General features: G+C 43.1%; 1 protein-coding gene across 2 annotated transcripts in view; it reads left to right on the top strand.

Moving 5' to 3' along the window:
• Positions 1-19,082, top strand: part of slc8a1b (solute carrier family 8 member 1b) — a 131,667-nt gene that overhangs the window by 82,109 nt on the left and 30,476 nt on the right. Inside the window, exon 5 of one of the 2 annotated variants that reach the window (XM_030105863.1) lies at positions 9,657-9,766. In XM_030105863.1, the coding sequence (XP_029961723.1) occupies positions 9,657-9,766 (110 nt within the window). Of the gene's footprint in view, positions 1-9,211; positions 9,331-9,656; positions 9,767-19,082 lie in introns of both variants that reach the window. The other variant, XM_030105861.1, reaches the window with a different exon arrangement.

Raw genomic sequence — 19,082 nt, 5'->3', positions numbered from 1 at the left:
CTTAATTAGTCTTTCTTTAGCTCCGTCTTGCTCTGTTCATGTTTACAGATGGAAATCTGAATATTACGGTTTTGAACACAGTTGCTGAACTGGAGGAAGACGAGACCACACTGGTATTTTTATCAGTATGATTTTGAGAGGCATATTCGTACACTGACCGTGACTTCAATCTGCGCTTTATCCCTAAAGTAGGAGTGTCATACACATTTCAGTTCAGTCGGTTGGTAAAATAGTGCCATAATAATCTTTAAATTTCAACTTTACAGTTTTGTGGCACAAAATAGGAAACAAAAATGTTCATATTTTAACAAAATCAGTCAGTTCAGAAAATGATTACAGTCTCAACATTAAGCTAATTTTAATAAAATCTTCTGTTTCATTAAATTTCACTTGGTGGGCCAGATTACAGCCTCCTGCAGGCTTGTTTTGGCCCACTAGCCTTATGTTTGTCACCCCTGCCCTAAAAGGTAATGATTGATACTCTGGGGACTGGCTCCTCGGCCCCAGGAGGAAGACGAGCCCCATCAACACCCCTCTGTAAACACATTTATGTCCCTGAAACAGCAGCACATATTCATATGTGTTTTCTCAATCAGATTTACAAGCTCCGCAGAGACGTTTCCTGTGTGTGTATGTCTGTGTGTGTATGTGTGTGTGTGTCTCCTGCGGATTTTCCAAACTCCTTATTTGGTGAACAAGATATACGGCAGATAGGACAGAAAAGAGAGCGAGGAAGCCCGATATCGTCCGTGGAGGAGAGAGAGAGAGAGAGGGGGGGGGGACGGGGAAACTCCCTCTGATGATAAAAAACCAAATAGTTTAGATGACCACACACACACACATGCACACTGGACAAAAATGGAGAGTGTCTGCTGTTTAAGACTGTCCCGGCCGTTTTGAACCGTTACCACCGGCGTGATTTCACAGCCTGTTCAGTGTCTCACCGACGGAGCTCCTCTCAACCATAAACAGACGAAATGACTGTCACCGCAACTTCTGACTGAGTTCTGAAAACTGCAGTTTCCCCCCAATTTATTACATTTTCAGCCTATTTTATTGGTTTTGTTCTACTTTTCTCCCACCAGCCAAACATATGAGGTTATTTGGTGACTGTAAATGTGTAAACGTGAGTGTGTGTGGCTGTTTAATCTGTGTGTCCAGTGTGTAGCGCACCCTCACACACAGTCAGCTGACTCCAGGGCCCCATTACTGTGAAACCTATGAAGAAACAAGATGAATCGACGGCTCATTTTAAGACAGTCGATGCGTTTATGAAGAGTTATGCTCTACTGGAAGCTTCCCACTCAAACGTTCTTATCTCTCTATGTGATACAAAACTGAAGTATTACATACATTTCTCATCTTTTTACAGTCCTGCTGAGCATTCTCAAAGTCCTCAACATGTTCTGGATTTAATATCACTGCAGTGTGAAAGGAAGCGTGCATGGGAGTGTAATTGCAGAGATTTGTCACCTATAATTGTGAAGCCAGTTGGAGTTAAATTACCACCTAACAAAGAGAAACTGTGTCACCTCCTGTCCAGGAAAACTTCACAGGATCACTTTATTTTGCAGCATTGAACGTCAAGTAAAAAGGTCTTTTTTTAACTGTTGACAACTGCAATGTAATAGAAAAGATGGAAGTGGAAAGAAAAAGTATGAGGCAGGACGAGTGTTCCCCATGATGGAGCGCGGTGGATTTAAAGGCCAAACTCACATCTGAAAAGGTCAAGAGAGGAAACTGTGATGCTTCTGGAGAGCCTGTCTGTATTATTTAACACGCTTTCAAAAACCTTTCAGAGACATCAACGTTAACAATACCATTCATAGAGATACTTATATTTGATTATGTTCTCGGTTTTCCGATAACAATAAACACATTTTTATTCTGTTCTTTCATTGAAATGCAGTGAATGTTCCAGAAGGAGGTTTCACTGCTTTAAAGTCTGTGGATAAAACTTCTGATGTTTAGTTTCCTTATAGCATATGGTGAGGAGCCTCATGCTGACAAATCACACATAAATCACAATTTTTAACTTTAAACGTCTCAGTGTGATGCAGTTCTGCAGAACGTGGACTTCATGCTGTTAAAAAAAGACATCATTATAAATGAAGTACAAAAAATGACTACACATATGACTGATTGAAAGCATTGGGGTGTGTGTGTGTAAGTGTTTGTAGGCTTGCATGATGATTTAGCCAATTCATTAAATGGCCGTCATTCATGTACAAATATTAGTTTGGAACAAGCAGACAGAACTGTTGAAATGCATTTATTTATTTCACCTTTATCTAAGCAGACCACTTGAGAATCGTCTTCATGCATCCAGTAAAACGGTGTCACGCAGCTCTCTAAAGAAAGGAAGTGGTACAGTATTGACAGCGAGTGCAGCGATCCTTCAGCACTGGTTGTGTGACGTTTGTGGAATGAATGGAGGAAGTTTAATGGTCTGTTTCAGATGATTTCAATGAGGAGTGACCGGAGGGGGTGCGGGCTTCATGTAACTAGATTGATAAATGGACCAGAACGCAGACTGAGGTTCATGTTGTGGGAATTGAGAAGGGATTGTAGACACAGAGGAAGCAGAAGCCGCCAAACGTTTGAGTGTGAAAAGGAGAAATTGTTAAGCATAAAGAAAAACAACACAGGGTTTCACCTTTGTGAGCAGAACCTTTATGTACATTTATTTTGTGAGTTTAAACACAAATAGAATTATAACTACAGTGACAGAAAGGTCTTGATAAACTCTTTTGAAATGTTCAGTGGCGTGTGTGTGTGTGTGTGTGTGTATCTGTGTGTGTATGAACCCTTTTGTCTTTCTATTAGCCTCCATAAAGTCCAGATTATGTGTATTAGTGAGCAGACAGGATCTTATTAGAGGAGGCCTGGCAGAGCACCGTCTGCCTATTGTTGTGGTTTCCCACAGTGGATAGCATCATTATCAGCTTTGTCTTATAAAACCGCTGCATCTGAACAGCACCCACACACACACACACACACACACACATACACACACACACCTACTCAGCGTGCCCTGCTGTAAATGTGTGTCACACATGTATTTCCTCCTAATAAACTCACGCCAGGCTGCCGCTGCTCTTTTTCATATTTACAGAAGAACAGACAGGTTTCCTCATTTATGTTGCTCTTTTTCTATGCGATGTAACCTATCTCAACGGAAACGTCTCTCACACGCGCGCGCACACACACACACACACCATCTACACACCAAGTACATATGCACACACAAACACACACTTCTTTTGTTTAGTCTGTGACCAAAGTCCACCCACCAGCAATCTGTTCCACACACAAAGAAAGCAGATCACAGTTTTGTACACACACACACACACACACACACACACACACGCACACACACGTAAGTGTGTCATCTTTAGAGCCGTCTCGAGATGTTCAGATAACAATCTCTGCTAAATGGCCCCAAGTGACAACACACTTATTTATTCTATCAGCCTGATGTTAATTGAACCTCACCCCCTCCCTAATTCCTCCAACCTTAAAGAAACACACACACACACACACACACACACACACACACACACACACACACACACACACACACACACAAACATACCAATTAGCTGACCCGCTGCTTTTTCCCTCCTACAAAGCTAAAATAAAGTGGTGGTTCCCAAACTGAAATTTTCCGATCCAAATACGTCGCTAAGGCAGGTTGCTGAGGAGCCGGGAGTGACCAGCGCTGCTCCCTGTTGTGCTCTGCAGCTTCCTGTGTGTGTTTGTGTGTGTGTGTGTGTGTGTGTGTGTGTGTGTGTGTGTGTGTGTGTGTGTGTGTGTGTGTGTGTGTGTGTGTGTCATGAGGACTTGTCGTCCTCGTGGAGACAGGATGAAAGCTATAGGAATAGGAATGATCTTCTCTGTTTATTAAGAGCCTTTAATAGTAAAACATGCTCATTTTTTTCCACTTGTAAAAGCAAATCTAATGAGACTTTATGATGTGTTTTTGTTCATGAACATGAACATGAAGGTCAAATAAAACACATTTGTTATGGATTCATTCATTCATTCATTCTGTTTAATAATATTAAAAAACAAAAACACAAAGTAGGAATATACTCAACTTAGAATCAAACATTTGGAAGTACTTCTACATGAGAAGTTAAATTGCAGAGGCTCGTTTCTGTTTTCTCTTATAAAAGCTGAAAAGCTCCGAAATGATTACCTGCTTGTTTCTCTCTTTTCTGCTCCATCGTTACTGTTTTTGTTGCTTCATTCTCAGTCATCTGGTCGTCAGATTCTAAAGGAGCCTTTAATTCGTATTGCAGATTCTTACACACCAACTCATCGATTACATGTCTGGAAACTCAAACTGTCATATCCGTCAGTTTGCATCAACTCTTTGTCGAGACAGAGCATGTTGAATGAAGTGCATTTAAATATGTACAAAATCCTTCATATGAAGAAGTTCACACTAACAAACTGAACAAATCAACTAAATCCCATATTGGACTTGCTGCCTTTCAGTTTTCGTACTTTTTTTTGTTTGTTTTAAAATCACTGTTGCTTACATTTAAGACCCCATTTGAAAAACTGTCATTGTGAAAACATCGACCACGGTGGAACTCTTTTCAAAATTGACTTTTAGAATCCAGGTTTGGAATAAAATATATTAAATTCAAAGAAACATTCACAAATCTGCTTTATTTCTGACTTAATTCCCAACATAAATCTCCATGAGAGGAAATAAAAAAGTGATCTCATGCATGACTGATGAACAGAAGCAGCCTAACAGCGTTTGTTTAGTTTATCCGACCGGTCTTTATCTGCTGCAGACGTAAAACTGTCTCTTCGTGCTTTTTGAGGCATGTTTGCACAGTACTGCTTTCTCCCCCCCGTCCTGTTGCCGCATCAGATCATCCAAAGTGAAACAAATCATCAAAACATCTCACCTCCACTGTTGTGGTCCGGATTCATGGCAGATGTTCAGTCTGGACACTGCAGGGCCTTTGAGGCCACAGCCTGTGAAATCACTCACTTTATGAGCCGCCGAATGTGGAAAACGAAGGCGGCGGAAAGCCGAATGTGGAAGAACTTGATGAAGACAGAGGAAAAGTGACGATCAGCGAGCGGCGCAGCCAGACCGGGTCTGGGCGCGTTCAGGCCGTGTGTTTGTGTGACTCACTCAAGCTGTTTATTCAGGAATATCTCGCATTTCTCTGGCCGGTTTTCACCTTTTGAAGAGTTTGGGTGAAGCGTTACGGAAACCCTGAACGCGAAGACAAAAGGAGAGCGAACGAGAGCGGAGGAGACGGAGCGTGATGCGGGACGGATGCAGCGGACATCTGTCACAGCTGCTCTCTTTTTAAAGGCTTTTTAGCAAAGTCAGATGGAGGACAGCTCTGTGGAAACAGATGCACACACACTGCAGTCCCCGGAGATGTGCGTGTGTGTGTGTGTGCAGAAATTCCTCGTGTGTGAGTGTGAAAGCATGCTCGTGTGTTGCCATGCAAGTGTGATGCCACCTCTGTCCCAGTGAGTGTGTGTAAACGTTTGTGTTCTGTCTGTCGTCGCTACAAACCCCTGAGACTGATCTGAGTGTCGGAGGTCGTCTGCTCCGGAGCTCCTCCCAAGCAGGGATGAGGACGTTTAACGTTCAACGTGTCACGATCACATGAGTCCCAGCAAATTTCCTATGTCACACTGTATTATCTTTGGTGAGCCGTCTCACACACACACACACACACACACACACACACTTTGTCTTAATGGCGATTAAGATGTGATCGGATACAGATGCACAGGAGGCGCCACATATGACCAACAATATAACTACTGTGTAGCATCAGTTTCTTTCTCTCTCTCTTACACACGCACACACACACACACACACACACACACACACACACACACACACACACACACACACACGCTGTGGATCTGGAACCAATCTTCTCCACCCCTGTTGGTTACCCAAACACAGCGTCGCCGTGGCAACGGGACAGCGTGCTGCGCCGAGGGGCGCGCACGTGCGTCTGCATGCTTGCAGATTAAACAGTGTGAGTGTGTTTATGTATGAAATGAGACGGCGGCGAGGGGACACACTAAACCCATCAACGTAATCCATTAAGGGTAAATTAGTGTATATATTCACCCTGACGTGAGACGGAAGAGTGTGCGTGTGCATGTGCGTGTGTGTGTGTGTGTGTGTGTGTGTGTTTCCAGTGAGTCGGTCGAGGTTTGCCAGCTTGAGCAGCCGAGTCATCGCTCTCGAACTTTGCAGGGGAGCAGAAAACGTCCGCTGTGGTGTTTCTGCAGAAAGAATGATTCACTGCCATTTCGCACATATGGCGGCTTCAGTCATGTTTGTTCTCCTTTTATCCTTCGACGCAGTGAGTCAGTCGCTGTGCGATCAGAAATCAGCAATCGTTTGCCAGTAAGAACAGAAACATTAGATTAGAATCGAAACGTGTGATGTGTTTAGTGTTTTTTGAGGGAGTTTGCCTCCCAGAGCTGCAGTCACATGGGACCGCCGCCTCTGTGGGTCCCGCCTGTGATTCCAGGTCGGTCCAATCAGTGAGAAACGAGCCGCTGCTGTTCAAGGAGGAAAGAGAAACTTTTCCCGCCAGTCAACTTCGGCTTTAGAGTGAGCATAAATGCAGCAAAAAAACAAATGTGTCATTCAAATTTCAGTATTGATCGAACTGTTAGTGCGGCAGCAGCTTTGATTTTCCCACCGAGACACACATCCAGAGCGCTTTGCTCAGGGGCTCCACCTTGAGGCAGGGGGAGGTTTCACTCCATCTATTAACCTGTTGATTATAGCCAGATTTAAAAAAAAAAAAAAAAGAAAATCTGCTGTTAAGGACCAGTGATGAATGAACTAAACCCCTCCACTGTAATGACTTCACCGCTCTGTGGGTGTGTGTGTGTGTGCGTGTGTGTGTGTTTGTGTAAGAAATTCTAATGGATTAACCTCCGCTGTGGATGGATTAACCCGTCATGCCTCGGCTCTGATTGGATAATCAGCAGGTTGCTGCTTGTCTCTTGCTGCTGAAGATGGCGAGCCAGTCAGAGGAGGAAGGGACCAAACCAGCAACTGTTCAGAATCCTCTTAACCTTTTAATGCAAACGATGGAGAGCGACTTCTTAGCTTTTGAAGCTGCTTCAGATGAAATGCATTATTTGAAAACGTCTTTTTGGAAAGTTCTCGGTCAGCGTGAGCGAAGTTTGATTTAGTAAATGACTGAACTTCAGGGTTTAGTGTCTTATTCAGCCATTTTTCTTCCTCTCTTCCTCCAAACTCTTCCTGAAGTTAACAAGAGTCTATTGATATAACAGAGCTTCCCTCCAATATCCTCAAATAACTCAAAGCTTCAGGAGACACACGACTGCCAGAAGTGTAAATAAATGAGTGAAGTGTTTCTTATACAGCAATTCCCATTAGAAGTATATCCTTCTCTGCAAAAGAAGTCAGACGAGCAAAAACTGAGGAAAATCATCAAATACAACATGGGGCAAGAGACACACTCAGCTTTTATCACGTCTCGTCATGCGGACGCAGCATGAACTGGCTTCTGTGTCGTCGTTCCTCCGGACGTCAGCTTCATGTGAAGCTCGCTGCGGCGTCACATGGTTTCCAGCGTCTCTTCACAGTCAGGCTTTGGGGTAAATTACCAGGCTTACATAATGCATTAAAAAAGCTATTTTAAATCTGTGCCTTTCATTGTCATTACATCATGAAAATATCTGCTTTCGATGAGTGTGTGTGTGTGTGTATCTGTGTGTGTGTGTGTGTGTAAATAAACCGCGGCTTCTCAGTTGAGACGGTTTGAGTTCAGCGGTTCCACACAGGCTGCCGGCCTGCGATCAGAGATAATGCCTGCATGAGCCGATGCTGTTTTTGGGTGTTTATGTGTGTGTGTGTGTGTGTTTCCAGGTTTTTGTTATTGCCGTTAGTAGATTTGAGTTTTGTTCCCAACTGGAAGCTGAAGATAAAAACACACACACACACACACACACACACCCATGCAGCCTGCGTGGCTCTGAAGCTCTCTGACCTGGAATATTGGCTTCCCTGCCCGACGTGACCGAGCACATCTGCTGCAATAAACACACACTTTCCGCAGCGGAGTGTTTGATTGAGCTGGAGTTTCCGTTTATTGGGGTAATCGGTGAAACCGCTCAGAAAGAAGCGCCGCCGGTTTCCAGGCTTTTCTGTAATTTATGGGACGAGAAGCGACGAGCGACACACAGATAATTCTACCGAGTGTGTCACATGTGTAGATGGCATGTTTTCCATTTACCGGGCGGCAGATGGGGCTCTGGCTGGTTGCAGGTTGCGGAACGAGACGGCGGCGTTGTGCGCCGCTTCACTTGAGGCCTCTCGGCATTCTGCGGGCTTTTCGGCTCGGTCGGATTGACGACACGAACAAGCGCCGGTCCTCGCTGCGTTTGAGATGCCGGTGAAACTTCTAATTTGACGCAGAGCAGATTTTCACGACTGTTTTCTTTTTCTTCTGATGTTTCTGACTTGAATCCTTCTCTGCATGTCTTGCTGAATTCAACCAGTTGCAGACCAGGACCTTCTTCTGCAGCTTGTTTTAGCTGAATTGACAGTAATTTACTGCTTTCTCACAATCATGGCACCAGAAAGATCCATTATGTCGTATTGTAACTGCACGGCGACGCTGTCGGGGTCTATTGGATTGCCTCTGAATTTCCACCTTTATCTGAAAATCTCAATTGATTGACGGGCAGAATTACCATCACGGCCCAGAGTCCCTCGCTTTACGTGAAATTACTAATAGATTCAATCAACTCGCCAGAAGCTGCCACGATTCATTCAGCCGTCAGCGTGGAAGTTTCTCCCCCTTTTAAAAGGAAGTGGAAGATTGAATGGAGGCCTGACGGGGACTGTGGGCCGGAACAGTGACGAGTTTATCAGATCAGTGTCGTCAGGCTGATGTGAGCCGCTCTGATAGCATCAGAGATTCATCTGACATCAGCCGTGGAAATTTTTTAACAAGATTTAATCTGTCTTTAAGGAAAAAAAAAACCCTGAAAAGCGTCTTCTGCCAAATAAAAATTGAAAGTGATCTGATGGGTAAAAACCTGCTTGTGGGAACTGCAGCTCTTTCCTGTTTTACTTTCTGGGCTTTCTGTCCTTTCCTCACTTTTCTTCCTTCTCTTCCTCTTTTGTTTCCTCCCCTCTTCCCTCCCCCCCTCCCTTCAGTAAAACCATCAAGGTGAAAATAATTGACGACGAGGAATACGAGAAGAACAAAACGTTCTACATAGAGATCGGAGAACCCCGCCTGGTGGAGAGCAATGACACCAAAGGTCAGGATGACGGTGAGCCCGGAGAGCCCGTGAACTTTGACCCCCCCCCCCCCCCCCGGAGAGTCCGTCACACTGCGGAAGCTGCATGTTCACCCGCAGGTGGAGGCGCGCGGGAGGAGGCCTCCTGACGGAGCCTCGCCGCGACGGCGAACATGCAGCATGCTGCGGGTCACCGCATCTCACCACATCCACCATCAACCCGTGTGTGTGTGTGGGTGTGTGTGTGTGTTTGCTTTTGACGTGCCTCATGCTGTTTGTGTACCATGCATGCATTCACCACCTCCCTCTATGTGTGTGTGTGTGTGTGTGTGTTTGTGTACTTGTGTTGTCCCATACAGGAAGACCATAACCGTTAGGATCTTAGACCGGGAGGAGTACAATAAGCAGTCCTCCTTCTACCTTCTGCTCCAAACCCCCCAGTGGAGACGCAGCGGGAAGGAACGGACAGGTGTGGCAGCCAATCAGCACTGAGAACACACCGCGGCGGCTCCCAGGGTCCCACATCAACACACCGGTGGCAGAACTGCTCCTGCACAATCACCTTAAAACACAATGGAAAAGTCACTTTTTCCCAGTTCAACACATAAATAAATAGTCAAAATACTGTTTGCTTTAAATAACCGAGAAAAAGGAACAGACTGAAGTTATGCTTTTCCTAGAATATGTGCAGCTTCTAAACAAAAACCCCAAAAAACAACCAAGCCAACACTAAAAGGAAATCATCCCAAATATGAATATATCACTCATTTTTCAATAATTTCAACACATTAGAGATCAAAGCAAAAACACATCTCTAAAAATACTGGAATATTTCATTTAGTTTGGTTTTTTTTTTAGCTAGAATCTTTTCATATGATTCTTTTTTTTTATTTTCAATTTTTTTTAATTTTTTACATTTTTTATCATGATTTTGATTTTTTTCCACCTGATTTTTATTGTCTTCTTTGTCAAAATTTTGGGTATATTTTATTTATTTATTTATTTATTTATTTATTTATTTATTTATTGCTTGCATTATTTTTATTTGCTTCTATTTTTATGGAAGAACAAAAAAGTCAAGTTTCCTGTGGATGGAGAAATAACTGCAAACTTTTAACTTTTTTTTTTTGTTCTCCAGTTTTTCGTTTCAGCATAACCCGCTAATGCTGCCGTGCTGTTTTCTGTTTTTCTAATCAGTGCTCATTAGTAATCATGTGGCTGCAGAGAGAACAACAGTCCTGATATCATGTCACACTCTGATTGTAAAGTAGCTTTTGAATATGCGCCGTGATGAACTGAAAGCGCTATTTGTTGCTCTCCGTTCTGCTACGTTGCAAATACGCCACAAAATTATGGAGCAGCTCCCAGCTGGGAAATGTAAAACTGATTGTGGGCGGCAGCAAAATGACTCCAAAACACTTAACAAAAGAAGAAGAAAAAAACATAATAATTAGATTTTTTGAGGGAACATTTTTGCAGTTTAATTGGCATCCTAATGATAACATTGGGTTTTTGATGGCGCGGTTGTTGGATCCTTTCTTGTTTGGTAAAACAAAATTAAGTCTGTACTCTCATGTGATTACGCTCCACGGTACAGCTTAGTTTCCATTAATCGTGTGGTTATTTCCATCAGATTAATGAAAAGCTCTCTCTCAGGTTTTCAGCACTGAATCTAAAGTCTTGGTTTTGTCCCAAACACTCATGAATGCATTAATTATTCAAAATGTATTCATCATGTAACTCAGAAAAGTGAGAGTCCCTGAAAGTAAAGCAGCAAACAGGATTTATAATTGTTGAATGAAGTCACTTCGTTAATGAATTGCCTAAATAAAAGACAAACACACTGATTGTATGAAAACTCAGTACATGTCCAACGTGTCTCTATACACACATCCACCAGACACACAAAGAATGTGATATAAATACTCAATCCATTAATGGGATCTTTATTTGCACATATTTGTAACTTCTAGAGGCTCTTCCATGTTCTTGTATTGATCCAGTAATGTCTTTTCTCTCACACTGAAACCACAAACCCATCACAGTATCAGGCTTCATCGTCTCAGTTCCACTTGGAGTTCTCTGCTGCACCGGGTCTGTTGATGTGGGATTCATGTCAAACACACACTTCTTCCTTGCTTTTTCTCCACTTTCCCTCCTCTTCCTCCCCGGAGAGGAAGATTCTGCAGACTGAGTGGAAACCACACCTGTCCTCTCCTCTCTTCCTGCTCTTCTCCCTTTTTCTTTTCCTTGCTCGCCCCATCGTGACCTTCTCACCTGTTTTAACATGTGGTCCGAGCTGCTGTTTGAAAATGTCAACGTGCCGTGCTTTGACAGAACACACACACACATGCACACACTCGAAATACTGGTATCACACAGTATAGATCCACTGGTTTATATAGGAAGAGAATGCATTGTTATAAAAAGTTAATCAAATTTGTGTTCTAGATTCTAGGTTTTATATAAAATAGAGGCTCCTGCATCAAACTGAGTTTTTTTTGTGTGTAAAGAATAATAGAAAAATGTCAGATAACAGGTGAAAATGTCAAATTATGACATTAAACAGTTTGAGATTCATCTTTTTTTGATCTTTACAAACTTATGAAAAAAGTTGCGTAAACCAGAAATAGCTTAACAACCAAAACCAAACTAAACTAAAACCAAAGTGCCACTAAAATGGAAGTCTACTTTTAGAATTAAAAAGAAAAGTTATGCCATAAAATTTCAAAACTGCAAAAGGCTGACTTGGTTGTGGGTCGTCCATCAGTCTGTTGTCAGCTTCGTTCAGGTTAATGTTTCAGAGAGCTAGTTTTGGCCCACGGGCCTTATATTTGACACCCCTGCTATGAGTACTATAATGATGCACGTAATTTGCACAGCTTATTTATCAGCTTAAAAAGCTACCAAATTGCACATATTATATTTAATCTCCCTGTGCTAATTAGATTTTAACTAACATGGAAACATGAAGCATTTTATTTATACACTTATTTATTTGTAGGGGAGAGCGGGGTAATTTGTGCCAAGGGGCAAGTAGTGCCACCCCTATTATTTAGAAAACCATAGTAGTTTTTGGTCATGTGACCACATATTTTTGAAGAGGCGTCCATTCCGCTCATCTTGCAAAAAAGGGAGACACATGGCTTGAGAGGAAAGCACATTTAAGTTCAAAAAACATCGTTTTGCCCTCCAAAGTAAAATTTCCATGGTTGAGGTTTTTTGATTGCTGTGTTTGAACAATTATACAAAACTTTGAAAACATTTCACACATGTTTTATTGCTTTAGTAAGCTACATCATGACTCTATACAGTTAACATGATGCTAGCTCAGAACAGCTGGGGGATGCATTTTTTTTCAAAATGGTGGGCCTGGGGTAATTTGTGCCAAAGGACCTGGAGTAAGTTGTGCCACTGGCACAACTTAACCTAACTTATGATTATTTACTATATATTACTTTTTTTGAATTTACTGTTATTGTACATCTTATTCTTCCATTTGATCACTAAAACTATGAGTCATTCTTAATTTCAGATCAAAATCCATCATGTCACGCAGATACAAAAGGAAGACAGACAGGGCTCCAACTTTTCAAAGTTTCTGAAGAAAAGTTATGAGGCCTGTTGATGGAAAGTCCATCTTCACATTTAGAGAGAATGATGAAGTCATCCTCGAGGTGATGTGCTTAAAAAATTTCCCACACCATAAAAGCGTGGTGATAGAGCAGAAGGGAGCGCAAGTTCTTATTCCACTGCAGCATTGACAAGTGGAACGTCCAGTAGTAGGTCGAATCTGTGAAGATATTCAGATGCAGTTAGGTGCTCATTTTTGATTTTTTATTTTGTTCTTAGCATGTGTTCATGTCGCACTGGGCCTTGTTGAAGCAAATTGGCCTTTGATGATGTTAAAACTTTAAATAAGCATTAAACAAGTACTTTTGTATTTAATTTGTCTTGTTTTTATCTAGCATTATCATTTTTATATTAACTTTATTTCAGACACAGTTGGTCCATATGAAAAATACAAAAAACATTACAAAACACTAAATTTTTGATATTAAAATTATCTTTTTTACTTCAGTTATCAGTGACACAATTTACCCCAGTGTATTCTGACTAATGGCACAATTTACCCCACACTTGAGGTAAGTTGTGCCACAAAACCACTTTTTTTTTCCAAAGCTATATTTCTCACACAGTTTATTTAAGATCCAAAGTGATTCCTCCCAGGGATGCACAACATCCTAAACTGTATGAACATATTTTAGTTGCAGGCATTCCTGTAATCTCCTTGCGTAAAAGGCACTTTAAGTAAAAATTGGCACTACTTACCCCACTCTCCCCTACACTATATGAGCTGAATCTGGAGCTTTTCACTGTTCATAGAAGCTCGTCTCCCTCCTGTCATGTTTCAGTCCATTTCACTGCAGAATTGAAAAAAAGAAATGGTGATTTTCCACAAATCTTAGGGAAAAAAGTGCTTAATTAGCAGTTGAATAGAATCACAGGTCCTTAAACTGGAGTGATGAACAATTCAGGTGCATCTTAATGAGTTTGATGTAAAGCCGCCTGATTTCAGGAGGCGCTGTAAAGGGAGTTTTATGTCCTTAAACTCATTTAAGCTCTTCTGGGTACACTCATGATAAGAAGTTCGGTCTCTGTTTTACACACACACGCATGCACGCACGCACACACACACACACACACACACACACACACACACACACACACACACACACACACACACACACACACACTGATCCTGAGCACAGCTCTGTGTTAATGGCGGTGTGTGTTTACCAGACATCAGCGGTGTTTATGGTGATGAGGGGATCAAAGACAAGGGCTGGATATCACATTATCACAGTCAGGAGATCAAACACACCTCTGGGATGCGCGTACACACACACACACACGCACACACACACGCACACACGCACACAGAGTAATGGGCCGAGGCCATAAGGATCTGTGCAGGCCTCATTTAGCACAGAGAACCGCCATATCAGTTCATAAAACACACTCGTTAAACCCACCGTGTGTGTGTGTGTGTGCGCGCGCGCGCGCGCGTGTACATGCTTATCATTGCGTGCTCGCTTGTTTAAACATGTTCCTGTTGTCTGTGAAGCAGACCCTTCCATTTTATATGATTAGTTTTATTTGTAATAAGAGAAGAAAAGAAAAGCTGCGTTCCGAGATCTTCCTTTAACACCAACAAACACGTCAGAACCAGAGCCGATCTTTCATTCTTCAAGGTTTAATGAACGCAGTGATCAGATTGCTCTGTGTTATATAGAAACGATACAATTAAAAAGCTTCAGCGCTGCTCTGAAACCTAACGTCAGCATCATGTTAGAGCAGAATAGCCTTCGAAGAGCCAGACTTGTTGAAAATGGATGAGTTTGGATCAGGAATATATTACAGTTTGCCAAACATGCACTATAAAATGAAGATCTTTCGCTTCCAATAACGTCACAGTTCAGGCCTTTTGTGCCAGATATTCCTCTGCAGGATCCTCTGAACGTCGTGAAAAGAGCTCAGCTCCACCCAGCAGAACTCCGCCCTCTGTAAACAGCGGTCCTGCTCGGCCCCGTCGAAACCGGAGGCCGGATTATATAACAGCTGATATTTTTCTCACCATGAAGATCGGTTCAGTTCCATGTTACTTAAGATACAAAGTAGCTCTCTTTGCTTGCATATTGCCTGTAAACACAGTTATCAACGCGACGCTCACATGACTGTTACTTTAGCCAGAACAACTCACAGATATCAACTAATAAAAACCATTAAAGCCACTGATAATTAATATTTGATTACAATTATCAGCAGTAATCTGGATTGAAATTCAGTATACAGTCAAAATAATGTAAAATGTGTGTAAAATGTCTGTTTTCTCTTGTCATTTTGACATTATTCTTGGTTTAGATGAATGCATAAAACGTCACCGTCGTAGTTTGGCTGCTTGTTCAGCCTGTTAACGGTCCTGGAGCTGGAAGGACATGGAGCCGGTGCTCCTCCTCTAATGCAGCCAGCGAGGTGGATTAACTACACAGTGACATTATGAGAAAGTGCTGTGAGATTTATTTCATTATTATTTGTCCCCTGTTCCCTGTTTGTGTTTACCGAGGCCGTGCTTTCTGTAAATTACCTCCTCTCACACGGAAAGCGCTGCAGAGAGACTCTGAAATCTAACCTTGATTTCCTCGGTGCTTTTTGGCACAATTTAGCATGTTTCAAAGAGGCTTTTAAAGCTTCCTGCCCCCGAGGCAGCAGCTGATCGAGGACCAGAGGAGTGTCGTCCATATAAAGAGAATTCAGACTTAAATGTTTCAGTCTTTGTTATATTGCAGCCATTTGCTGAAATCATTTATTGTCTTTTATTTCCTCATTAATTTACTCACAGCGACCATATTGATCATTTTAGATGGAATGTCTCAGTATTTTGGTGTGTTGGGACATTTTAAAAGTGGAAACATGTTTGTAAACCTCTGGCATGGAGCCTGGACATTGAAGTTAGATCCATTACTTGTGCAGCACAATCGATAGAATGTAGAAATCATCCGAAAGCACCTGGCTTGTCTTTAACTCAGGCGCTGTCCGTGTCTTCTGATCATCCTGAACATCGCTGTCTAAATGAGACCTAGAATGTTCTAGAAAGTCAAGCATCGCTGCAGCCCTCCAATTTATAGTCTTTATGGCCCATAAAGTTTACTGTCTGGCCTCTGATGGTGGGTTTATGTCTGGAATTATTGAGGTTATGTCAAAAATCAAAGCACATTTCCTAACTTTTTATTCCAGGTATGACTCTGAGAGACTTTACATGTCTCCACTGGATGTAGATAAATGCAGGATGACGATTTTACATCAAGAGAAATAAGTAAATCTCATGTGATATACTCCAAAATGAATGTTTTAGCATATATCAAGAGATTAATAATTATTCTAACAAATCAAGACAAAAAGGGTTCACCAGTGTGTCAAGTATTCATCATGTCAGCATCGACTCATATTGGATAAAACATGCAATTATTGTTCACTAATCTACAGCCTTAAAAACAAAAACCGTTAATATTTCCACTTAAATACTGATATTCGGCCAGAGTGGAGCGCAGTGGAGCCTGGTTAGTGTTCCGTCCTGTGATTCCATCTGTAGATGAGGGTCAGAAACATCTGCGTGGTTCTCCTCTCAGCGGGTAAAAGCTTCTCGCACCGTGAGGATTCTGACGTTTCCAGATGAGGCGCCGGCGCTGCGGGTTTGGGACTCGGCTGAGAGGAGCTCGGGGACGGCGGCGGGCCGAGGAGGGCTCGCCGCCGTCCCGTGAACCTCCGACAGTCCGACAGGGAACAGCGCTGAGAGCGGGAACCAGCTGAAAACACACGCAGCCTGCAGAGGGTGACGACCCCGCTGTCCTCACACACACACACACACACCATATCAAACATGCAGGGACACACACAGAATGCACCCAGAGTAAAGTACACACACACACACACACACAGACATATCTGTGTGACAGATTCTGTCTGACAGCAATGTCACCCTCATGCTCCTCTTCCTTATGTCCTTTGTCTGCCGCCGCTGCGTGAGTTCAGTTACGCAATCATACCTAGCGCCACGACTGATGCGTCGGCCCTCTGTTTGATCGCCACATTAGCATCATATATAAGCGGATCGAGCCCCTTTGTTGTGATGTGTACTGTAGTAAACAGTGTCTCCTAATGAGGTGTTGTGAAGCAGCGTCATTAGCTCCATCATTAATCACAACAAATGGCCAAACAGAGCCGATGGATTTATTTGTGCCTTCATTGCGGCAGCATTCGGTTGTGGGTAACCTTCACATTAGAGACCATTAAGGATCATTAATGATGCTGTTGTTTATTTAGCCCGTTACCACTGCATATGCAGGAAATAATTAAGATCACGAATTGAGTCGACAAGATAAACGAAACAAGCAGATGATGGAGAAGAAGCTTTTATTGATCGGTTTGAGTCGGACCGCTCTGCCTTTATTACTGTCGTAGTTTTGTTTTTTTAATAACCATGAAAATACAGCGTCTCTGCTCGATTAATGACGCAACTGTGTTATACTCGTTTTTGCAGACCTGACACTAATGACATTGTTCAGAAATTTTTACGGTTTGTTGGTTTGATCGACCCGACTGGAGCATTTTGCGACCCAGCTTTGGCCCATGTGCCTTATGTTTGGAACCCCTGAGTTACACATTACTCTGCCATGGCCACTACTGTGTGAAGTCAGTTGAATAAAGTTAAACAGAATGAATAGTAATTTCAGTTAAGAACAAATCTGTTAAAGGAAAGCTGTGGGTCAAATTGTCCAATCAGAGGGTCTAATCAGGTGAGAATATAAAATATTTATTTTAGAAAGTTATTCTGTTCTTATTTCACTGGTCCAGCTCACTGGAGGTCACTTTGGGCTGTATGGGTCCTCCTGTGTAATCCAGCATTTTCACAGTAAAACTTTCCCATTAAACCGATTTCTGAAACAAGCCTGAGTCCGTGACGCATCGACATTCCACAAATTTCACATGAACGCCCCACACGCCTTCCAATCCCAAGCAACAGCTGCACATCGGCGACGGCAAGGCTGAGAAGGCAGAAAGCGGCGAGGTAAACAAACTCCGTCCTTCCCACAGATCAGCAGAAGCTCCGTCGCTCGTCTTTCCTCATCACATCATGTGGTTTATCAAGTTTGAACAATCAGATCCAGACTCAATTCCTCCCTCCCTGCTGACCCTGCTTCACATGCCGGTTAGATCTGTTCACACGAACCCAGCAGGTTCATGTCAGTGGATTACCAGGTCGGCGTGAAAATGACTGTGGAGAGCTAAAAACAGACATTAGGCGTTTATACTGAATACCGTCGCTGGGTTGGAGCCTTTCCCTGTTAAAACGACTCTTGGATGGATTCCCAGATGTGAGAGAAACCTGGTCTGAACAAACCTATGCAGGAAAGAACATGCAAACTCCATGCAGTCAGATCTGGTTCATTTTGCTGTAAAGCGAAGGGTGCAGTAACCCTGGACGTTATATTATCCTGCAAGCATCGTCACTTTAGAAGCCCCCAAAAGCAATCATGGACACTTTACTGTACCACCCATTCTGCTGCACTGAAACATGTCGTCTTTCATCTTTTTCCTCAGTTCTTCTCCTCCCTCCACCGATGTCCTCCTCTCTCTTACCCATCGTCCTCATCTTTTCCTCTTCGTCCTTCAGCACATCCTTTTATCATGTTTTCTTTCCCTACGATGTTTCGCACACGTTTCCCTCCTCCTCTCCTGTTCTCCTCCACTCCGGACATCCAGAACGTGTTAAAAGGCTTTCGAAGTTCTGCTCCTGTTCTGCCTCCGTCTGGGAGACTCTCTGAAAGTGTGACAGTGTCCCCCCCCCCCTCGTCTCCTCGTCCCCTGCTGTAGAGTTGAATCCTGTCAGCCGTCGTGTCCTCTCATGCCTCCATCCCGCCTCCTTCCTCTCTCCGTTCTCCCCTCCTCACGTCTCTCACATGTTGACAGTTTTCAGCTTCCCATCTTCCTCTCCTCTCATCTTCCTCTGCCTCCTCTGATGAAACCCGGAGCCGTCAGACGCAGAATAAAGCGCTCTCCCCTCCTCGCCGCTCCGGGTTTGTCTGCTTTGCAGCTCTTTTTCTTCTCCCTCCACCTGTGGAGCGTCTCCTCCCGCCGCCGCCGCCGTCTTTGATCACGTATGTTAAACCGCAGACTCCCAGGAAGCTCGGCGGCGTGTGAAAGCCCGCAAACACACACACACA

This window comes from Salarias fasciatus, chromosome 13, assembly GCF_902148845.1.
Source record: "Salarias fasciatus chromosome 13, fSalaFa1.1, whole genome shotgun sequence".
NCBI lineage: Eukaryota > Metazoa > Chordata > Actinopteri > Blenniiformes > Blenniidae > Salarias > Salarias fasciatus.
Note: the sequence above shows the minus strand (reverse complement) of the source record. Positions and strands in the feature narration are given on the sequence as shown.